At 32.1% G+C, this 10,554-nt stretch overlaps 1 protein-coding gene across 3 annotated transcripts; it reads right to left on the bottom strand.

Annotated features, from left to right (window-relative positions):
• Window positions 1–2,769: 2,769 nt before the first annotated feature.
• On the bottom strand, window positions 2,770–10,517 carry LOC143903873 (uncharacterized). 3 transcript variants are annotated; one of them, XR_013258819.1, is made up of 5 exons: window positions 10,255–10,516; window positions 8,522–9,199; window positions 5,430–8,095; window positions 4,597–4,780; window positions 2,770–3,329 (listed from the first exon to the last, which is right to left on the bottom strand). XR_013258819.1 is itself a non-coding variant. In XM_077417886.1 (3 exons), exons 1-3 carry the CDS (start codon window positions 10,330–10,332, stop codon window positions 8,056–8,058), a joined length of 717 nt encoding a protein of 238 aa, XP_077274012.1. In that variant the 5' UTR covers window positions 10,333–10,517; the 3' UTR covers window positions 7,923–8,055. The 3 variants fall into 3 exon arrangements, 1 of the variants encoding a protein (XP_077274012.1); XR_013258820.1 differs by lacking the exons at window positions 8,522–9,199; window positions 10,255–10,516 and adding an exon at window positions 5,061–5,230 and having other exon boundaries at window positions 5,430–7,468; XM_077417886.1 differs by lacking the exons at window positions 2,770–3,329; window positions 4,597–4,780 and having other exon boundaries at window positions 7,923–8,095; window positions 8,601–9,199; window positions 10,255–10,517.
• Window positions 10,518–10,554: the final 37 nt, after the last annotated feature.

Here is a 10,554-nt window from a genome sequence, read left to right on the forward strand (position 1 = left end):
ACTTAAGATACTTTATATTGTTAGATGTGTGCAATGAGGAGCTAAAGACAGGAATCAAATAGAGTATAATTTGTATATAACTATATTCCACTGATGTAGTTTCATATATAACAACACAATTCGATATAAAACCGGAATTGGACAATTGGACTTATATGTATAATTTCTTGTAAAACTCTTTCGAATAAATTATAAATATATCACGCAAATCACAATAAACTAAGTTTCAGTAAATAAATAAAATCTTATAAAGCTTTTCAACCAATCAGATTTATGTAAAATGCTTATTCTCGAATCCTGCACTGATTTTGGCTCTGAAACTAATGTGGAAATCAATTAAATCCAATATTTTATAAAGATTCATAAAGACTCTTCTAAGGAAAACAAAAGTATTCTAATCGGAATCCATCTTGAAAAATTCCCTAATGTGCTCTCGTATATCTTTGTGTCAAAGATGCTTTCTTTTGTCACATAGCGTTTAAAAACCTTAATTCTTTCGTTATGGCGTATTCTGAAATGTACTGACGGTAATCGGTACTGAAAATCTATATAGCATATGTAAATGTAAATTATGGATTTTCAATTATTAATTGACTTAGGAATGTACTCTTTATAATGTACATGATCAGCAGAAAAATTAGCTTAGGTATTGTTAGTAATTCTTTATAATTGATTTACTTTAGGTATAACTTAAGATACTTAAGATGCAACAAGGACCTAAAACTAGATTTACATGAAAAACTTTTATAATTCTCTCTCTCAAAATGCTAAAATATTTTAAATATTTTATTGGAGTTTCGCGCAGTCAAGTTCATAATTAATGAGTCGACTACCTTATTTTTGCAATAATAACTGTTAATTGCTCAAATATGCTAGCAAAATAATGAATAAACAAATGGGTTCGTATAAGAAATGTCAGGAACTTCTTTATTACATAGAATACATTAAACGATTAAACAGAATACATTAAACAGAATACATTAAACAGAATTGAATTCTCACTTTACCTGACAGAGATCCAACATTACATTTCAATATTATTATTACTTAGGAATAATTAAATTTCTTCTACTCGGTTATAAAGGACCGGTTTCATAATTCACACTTTGTTTTACCCTTTACTATCGAATTACCTTCTCTCAAAGCAACAATATAAAGTTTCATTTCGAAGTAAGCATAGAAACTTCTAGATTAACAAGAGATACTAAATTAACCAAAAAAAGATCATAATTATAACATTATTATTTTTAAACCGATCTCTAGATTTCGAAATAATATGAGTTATCAAATTTAACTCTCATTTGTAATTTTTGCGAAGCATTTTCTTTCATCTACCGATGTGATTGTTTTAATTTAATCGCATTTTATTGAACTCCAATTAATGACAACATCGAAAACATATAATTGCGATAAACATAAAAGAACAAAAATCAAGTTTAAATTCATGACAAATAATTTGCTCGGTGAAAAAGATAGCTGTTAAAGATTCTGATACTATAGTACACAGGATGATCTACAGAACGATTGGAAATTTTAATAAGATATAGTACTGATAAAAATAAATAAAACATTTTTTTAAATAACATAAGTTTGCAAGGATGCTTATATTTTCCATTTCTTTTCGTTTTAGATCAACCTGTAAACTTGAGAAAGTTTTAACTAAACTACGTTGAGTTAGTATAATTAATAACAGTTTCATTCGTACATCAAAACCAAAAAAACGAATCATTTTTAATCTATGTTAATACTTATTTGGATATAAATTCTTATACATATAAATGTTAATAATTATAATCTTGAGCATAATTATAATTAGATTTCTGATGTGTCTTTGTCTTAGGTTTAGGTGGTGACAAAGAAAATTGATCAATGCTGACTTTAAATTTCCTTTTCTCAATCAATTCCATTATCTTATTTAAATGTTCTTGCGATAGACTTTGAAATGCTTCAGTGTCCCTAATTTCTTTAATGTGAAATTTAATAAAAGTTACCAAATGCGTTTCTAAAAATTTTGCATTAGATAAGAACGCAAGCTGTACAAGTTCTACGGCATTTTCAATCTTAAGACTGCGTAACAAATAATGTTGACACGTTAATTTTAAAGTTGGTACATCATATTTATCAGCTGCTGTTAATAATTTTTTAAGCATCTCATAATCATCCTGATCAATGGAGTCAGTTGTAATATATAATAAAACCTGTTTAAAAGATTCTACCTCATTATTCGTTAATAATTCATCAGTCATATCTTTTTCTTTTTCCTTATGTGCAAGACAGATATACTTAAAGTAACTACTGTTTGTGTCGCACAATATTTTTTTTGATACAACATACTCTTCTTCTTCTACTATAAATTTGATTGATTTCTCAGACTCGAATTCAAAAGTTGAATCTTCAAGAGATTTTACCTCTTTAAATACCGGTGCAGATGGTTGTAAATTCATGTGTATAGTATTATTTATCAGGTTATGAAAATGTTCAATTTTGCAATGTATTATAAATGCCTCTGTAGAAATGTACGAGCGGTCCGAGACATCAATTAACAATGCCATATCCGATATAAGACCCGAAAACGATCTTGACGATAAAACTGGATCAGCCACTACATGAGCCTCAAGCGTGATTGAATCATCTTTTATGAAACCTTTATCAGGATCTAAAACATCCTGCCATATCATAAAATTATTATAGCCCCAGGAATTCTCTTTACTGTTGAAGAGGTGTTTAATTTTTATGCTAAATGGTTCTTGTCCTTTTTTGCAAGAAAGAAGACGCAGCTCAGCAACAGCGTAACAACTCCAAGATGTAGATTCACTCTCTCCATCACACTGAAGGTAACATTCAAGATATCGCTGTCTCTCCTGTATCTGACTTGACTGTGGTGGACGCACCTGTATTTTCCATGGTAAATTGCGAACGTAAAATGCAGGGGACAACTGCGAGACCTTCATCTTAGATATATTCTCAACAGTATATCGAAAAGTAGCCTCCGATCTGGCCTTTTCAGGCGGATGCATTATAGTAGTAGTACATGAACCGCTAAATGCTGTATTAGTACGTATTGAAATTCGTATTGCACATAACAAATCTTTACGTGAAATATTCATTTGAATCTTTTGGTTGTTTTCTCCAAATGGTGGAGAATTTAATGTATCTACGATTGCAGAGAGACGTCCAAATTGATCAATTTTCCATGTATACTCAGACGTAGTCACTTCAAATCGTGTTTGAGAATAGCTCTTGGTATACGAAGGTAAAAATGGTGAAGATACTTTCTGTTCCATTTTCGTCTCAGTATAGGTATTTTTATCTTCTTCAGATCTGCACAACTGAAAACAATTAACTTACTAATGAATAATGAAAATGATCAACATCAAAATGTCCTAAGAAAGTCTCTGTGCTTTTTATAATAAAATAGATGGAATTTCAAACAAATATTCTAACATATAATACACTTATACGCTCAGGTAAGAGCCATTTAAAATCGGGTTTAATCACAAACTTCTACATATATTACTCCAGACTGCTACTCGTATTGCAGCTGTCTTTATTGTGGGATAGAAATGTATTTAACCGTTATCCAAAAATACAGCGATATTGTATAGAAGTCTGTAGATATAACAAATATAATAAAGTGAAAACATATAGAAGTCTGTGGATTGAACCTGAAAAACATAAAAAGTTTTGGAACACCTTATATTTAACATATTTTTCTTTAAATAAAAATAAATTGTACGTCAGACAATCATAAAAGTTGAATGAACAGCTAAATTGTAGAAGAAAACTTAAACATGATTATTTTCGTTGATCAAGATCAATTTCATAAATACTTGAAAGTAATGACTTTTGTCATATTTGTGTCAAATTCCAAGAATTATTAGTAAGAGCTGTTTTCTTGCTCAAATCTTACACGATTTATAAATCCCGTTAAATTTAAGGAGATACTTGTATTTAACCCTTCACAAGTGAACAAGTGGTTGATCCGGTTAATATTTTGAATTTTTCGAACATTTTACGAACTAATAAAAAAACCCCAAACAAGAATCATGCATATTTAACGGTATAAATAGATTCTTAATGTTTTCGAAAGTATACTTGAATATTTCGGATTTTTTATGGCACTATTACCGCTTGAAAATCTTAACTGCCCTAAAAGACCCACGTTTTCGACGGAAACAGTAAATTATACATGTTCTGCGAAGGGTAAAATTTTATCCCCCTTCATGCACATTGATGTATATGTAAACAAGTCCAATTATTAAAATATTTTTTTATATTACATATAGAGTACCGTCCTGAATTCTGATACAACAGATTTATCTCAAGTGGACTTTTTGCATTAATAATTTTACTGATTAATAATTGCACTAAAATTTCACCTGTTAGTAGAAAATAGATTTGATACGTGTATATATATAAATATATGCATTTTCTTTGCTATGTAGTAGAATGCATAGAATTGATACTTTAGGAAATTTCATGATTAATTCGTTATAATTAGTCTAATGTTTTCTAATGTTCCAACAACACGTAGTCAATGAAGTTCAGATAAGAACTGTTGAGAACTTTAGTCGATTTGCCATTATGCGTACTTACTTTTCCGTGAATCTTAATCAGTCGAACCAAGATCTTGCGTTTCTTTATCAATATGCTACGATGATATTCGAACACTGTCTAGATACTCTCGATGATGATGATATTAGATCAATGCGTGTATAACGAGATTTGGCAACTGATCTCTCTGATTTCCTTTTATCAAATCGAGTTCTCAAGCTGTTACCTGTTGCGAATACAACCTATACTATTATACAACGTTAACCGGTGATGTGAAAAAAGATGAGAATTGAGAATCAACAAATGAACGCGGACAACGCAGGCAGTCACTCGGGGTCCGTTCCGTTTCACGCACATGCGCGCATTTATCTATAGCATACGTAACGTTTACTATAGACAATGCGCGCATCATGCGTGAAACGGAACGAACCCCTAGTCTTACACGATCTATAAACTCCGTTAAATTTAAGAAGAAACTTTTATTCATAATTTTATACTCTCTTCACCTCTATAACAGCACTTTGATCCTTGATGTACATGTAAATCCAATTTTTTAAATGTTTTTTATATTACATTTATAAACAGAGTTCTGTCTTGAATTCTGATACAAGTAACACATTCGTCCGAAGTAGACTTTTTGCACTAATAACTTTTAATTGCATTCAAATTACACGTGCTAGTGGAAAATAGATTTGATGTGTGAATGTTCATAAATTTTCTTCGTTACATAGAACGCATGGAACTGTCGCTTTAGGACTTAGGAAATGTCATGAATGTATCGATTTGTTTATACAAAATCTTATGTGCTCTACTCTAACGTCCTCGATCATAACACGTAGTTAACAAAGTTGAGAAAAGAACTATCGAGAACTTACTTGCTCTTCTTCCATTGTACCTGTTTGCTTTTTCGCTGAATTTTGATCAGTTAAACTTAATCTTTCAAGTTTCTCTAATGACATTCTTCTATTGCTCAAACACTATCCAAATGAAGAAGAACGTATTAGATCAATGCATTATTAGGTACAGATGTAGCAACTGATTTCTTTTATTCCCTTTGTCAAATCAAGTTTCCAAGCTACTGCGAATATATAATAACAAAATGTGACGAGGAACGACGCAAATGAACAAATGAATGTGAGACACGTGTGTCACACATATGTGGCTCCTTATTAGAATGCATTAGAATGCGTGTCCCCATCTATCTCCCGGGTGAGCCGCGAGCGCCACGGTTCAAATCTCAAATCTGACATTTCTTAATTATGGTACATCGATTAGTTGCCGAAAGGAACTGAATAATCAGATTCTATAGATCTACATGAAGAACTTTTATAACTTAAGACTATTTTCGCTGAGATTGACTTCAAAATATTAGAACATTTTTTTAATTGCATCGCTAAAATATGCCAAAAAATAAACGAATGAATATAGATTCGATGAATCATATGTCACGAATTTCCTTCATTATGTAGGATACATCAGGATACATTACATTCTCGTTTTAACTGACTGATCCAGCATTGCAGTTCAACAAATTTGTATTGTTTAAAAATAAATTTCTTTTACCAGCTACAGAGTTTTCACTGTTCACACTTTGGCCATCCTTTATTGTCAAACTATCTTCTTTCAAAGCGACAATATATATAAAGTTTTATTTCGAGTTAAGCGCAGAAACTATTTCAATAAAAGATACAAAATTAACCAAAAACTTCACGTTTCTTTTATATTTATTTTTGAAGCAAATTTCTAGATTTTGAAATAACGAGTTACCAAATTCAACTCAAATTTTTGTAGTCAATTTATAACTCGTGACGTATTTTCTTCCATCTACAGATGATCGGACCATACATTTTCATTTGCTCAACATCACATGCATATACCTCTAAATTAGTAAAAAAGATAAATGAACTGATAAAAAGATAAACAAATAACTAAATATAAGTTCATTTATTTTGTAAAATATATCTACATATATTAAGTAATTAATTATGAATTTGATTCTGTTTCAGTTTAATCACATTTTATTGAACCCAAATTAATGATAATTTCAAAAACGTATAAATGAAATAAACATTGAAACATTGAAAAACACAAAAATCAAGTTAGAAATTTTTAATAAGATATAATAGGCTGGATTCGGGGAGCGCGCTATTAGCGCTATTTGCTTGTTCTATCCTTGTTTTACACCTGATGAGCGATAAAGACAGAATGATGCAATAGCGCTAATAGCGCGCTCCTCGAATGCAGCCTTAGTGTACTGATAAAAATAATAAAGATATCATAGGTTTGTGAAAATTCTTATTTCTTTTAAATCGGCCTGTAAACTCTTGAGAAAAGTATAAATAACTATATTAAGTATAATAATAATTTCATACATCTAAAACTCAGATCACGAATTGCTTTTAACTTATATTAACTTATTTGCATATAAATTCTGACATATATAAAAATTAAAGGTTGTAATATTTCCATGTAGAAAAAAATAATACTTTTACTAAATAAATAAATAAAATACCTCATGTTCTATAAATTTATATTAAAGACTGCAATATTATATGAATCCAGTATTAGCCAAAGTTAATTTATTATCTGTCATAAATGGTGACGTTTCATAGCATTTTTAATAATAAAATAACCGTGGCACATAATTTACACGTTAATTTTAAAGTTGATACATCATGCATTACTCTCATCAGCTGTTAATAATTTTTTAAAACATGTCATAATCACATTGTCTTATTGAGCCAGAGGTATAATTTATAAAAAAAAAATCGTTTACAAGGTTGTACGTATTCTTAGAATAACTGTTGGTAGCGCACGTTTTTCGTATAACACATTGTTTTTTTTTTTACCATACATTTTATTTATTCAGAAACAGTAACTACCGTTGGTACACAATTTTTTTATGTACCATTTATTTTCCATCAAGTAATTTTTTTTCCAAAAAATCGTTCTTTTGAGACCGAAACTCATCAAAAGTCAAGTCTTTAAAATATGTCACGTCTTCTGAAACTTTATTTGAAGATGGTAGTGAATTCAAACGTATAGTTTTATTTACCACATTACAAAAAAATTCAAACTTGCAATGTATTGTAAGCGTATCTATATGATCTAACGCTGACAGAAGCTTGTCTTCCAGGATTTCAATTAACAATGTGTTATTCGATATAGAACCTGAAATGGATTTTGATGATACAACTTCTCCAGACGGTAGCATTACAGTAGTGATACACAAACCGTTAAATGTATTACTAGTACATATATAAAAGCATACTACATTATACGTTGGAGAGTGAGGTACATATTGACGTTCGATTTGAATCCGGTATTGACCAGTTTCTGGAAATGGTGGAGACTCCATCGTCTTCACAAATTCATAAAAACACTTAAATTGTTTAATTCTCCATGTATGGTCAAGTGTACTTGACTTAATCTGTGTTTCAGAACAGCTCTCGATATTCGATAAAAATGGCAAAGATACCATTCGCTCCTTTTCCGAGGTAATCACAGTAGAGATATTCTCAACTTCTTTTTTGTCAGAAATCTGAAAATAATTAATTTACTTATGAATGACAAAAAAAAAGATCGACATCAAAATGTCCTAAGTTTCGGTACTTTGCAATAAAATAGACTAAATTTCAATCAAATATCTTAATATGTAATACCATGTTTAAATGCATAGATAAGAGCCACTTGAAATCGGATTTAACTATTGTAAAAATACAGAAATTTTTGAGACACCCTGTATTTGATATATCTTTTTTTAAATAAAAATAACACTATGTTATATATATATATATATATATATATATAAACGATAAAAAAAGTTGAATAAATAGCCAAATTGTAGGAGAAAACATAAATACAGCTATTTTTATTAATCACAATCGATTTCATAAATAAAAATTGTCACAAATTTGAGTCAAATTTCAAGAATAATCAGTAAACTGCTTTTTTGCCTAAGTCTTACACGATCTTTAAATTTCACCGAATGGATTCGCAGACGACGTGGCTCCGCAGACGACGCGGACGGTGGTGGATTAACATACGCAGAAAATTTAAATCCACTGCTTGCCGATTGTTGCAACAAAGCCGAACCAAACGTGAACAAAGACGAGTTCGGCGCATTAGTCTCGCCTGGCTTCGTGGTTGAGACTATAGTAGGTGTTGTCGTAACATCACCGAAAGCAAGTGTGGCAGTGTTTCCAAAAGCTGAGGCATTAGATGATCCGAAGGGCGACGAAGTAGTCTTGTTGGACGGTGTGTCGAACGTTGGTAGAGGAGTTGCCGCGGGCGGTGGTGAATTGAATACGGGCAACTTCGTTTCCGACGTACCGAAAATCGCTGTTTTACTCTCGGCATTATCGCCGAACGTTGGAATTTTGTTCTCGAGCATGGCAAATCCTGGCAAAACCGCAGGCAGCTTATCATTGCTGCCCGTTGCGGCGAACGACGACGGTTTGTCCGTGTCGAATGCTATCGTCGTCTTCGACTTCGACTCGTTGAATAGCGGTGTGGCACTCGAGCTCGAGACGATCGGGAAGCGCGGACCGGAGAGATTCGCGGCTTTGATTGACGGAGTACTAGTCTCGGTTGTCTCGCTTCCTCCGCTCGTGGATAATACGAACGCGACGGACGACATCGGAACCTGAGCGAAAGACGGTATTCCTTTTATTCATAATTTTATACCCCTTTCACCTCTATAACAGCACTTCGATCCTTGATGTATACATGTAAGTCCAATTTTTCAAATGTTTTTTTATATTGCGTATATAAACGGAGTTCTGTCTTGAATTCTGATACAAGCAACACATTCGTCCGACGTAGACTTTTTGCGCTAATAACTTTTAATTGCATTCAAATTACACGCGCTATTGGAAAATAGATTTGATGTGTGAATGTTCATAAATTTTCTTCGTTACATAGAACGCATGGAACTGTTCGCTTTAGGACTTAGGAAATGTCATGAATGTATCGATTTGTTTATACAAAATTTTATGTGCTCTACTCTCTGACGTCCTCGATCATAACACGTGCGGTTAAGGTAGTCCTTTCGCGGACCCGGCTAGTCAAGTAACAGTCCGTCATGAGATAATTAAAAACAAACATATTGACGAACATTACGCGCAACATCCCAATAATTATAATAATATAACATGATTTTACACGCACGCGTTAATCGTATTTAATTATTTACTAATTAAAAGAATATCACAATAGTAGTGCGGTCGGACTCTCGATTTAGGGTTAGATCAGGCATGACAGTACGAGTAAAGCAATTAGCAATACGCGCGTGGATCCACCACGTATTTAACCTCATATATCAGAGCAAAACATTCGGCAAGCCCTTATTTTCAAGGTATGTACGAAATCCGGAAACTTTTAAGACATGAATAATGTATTCATCTGATCGCTAAGTACACACATGTATTATTCGTTGAAAACCTCGGACGTGGCGATTTGCATCATTCTATCTTTCTCGTTCATTAGATTATGTAAACAAGGATAGAATGACAATGGCACGCTCCGCGAACGCACATTTTATAACGACTTATTTCTTGTAAAGTGTCGGTAACCTCACTCGATTTTTCGTACACATGCCCCTTATTACTGTATATCAAATTTAGGTACCCATCTAATACTTGTTCTCACGAAAGGACCACCTTAACAAAGTTGAGAAAAAAAACTGTCAAGATCACTTACTTGCTCTTCTTCCGTTCTTTGCTTTTTCGCTGAATCTTGATTAGTTAAACTTAAACTTTCAAGTTTCTCTAATGACATGCTTCTATTGTAAACACTGTCCAAATGAGGTAATTATTAGATTAACGCATTACAGGTACAGATGTAGCAACTGATCTCTTTTTTTTTTCTTTGTCAAATCAAGTTTCCAAGCTATACTGCGAATATAATAACAAAGATACAAGATGTGACGTTGAGGAACGACGCAAATGAACAAATGAATGTGAGCACGTATATGGGCTGTTCGGAAACGTCACCCGAGTG

Source organism: Temnothorax americanus, unplaced genomic scaffold, assembly GCF_048541705.1.
Source record: "Temnothorax americanus isolate GAGA-0224 unplaced genomic scaffold, ASM4854170v1 Scaffold5, whole genome shotgun sequence".
Lineage (NCBI taxonomy): Eukaryota > Metazoa > Arthropoda > Insecta > Hymenoptera > Formicidae > Temnothorax > Temnothorax americanus.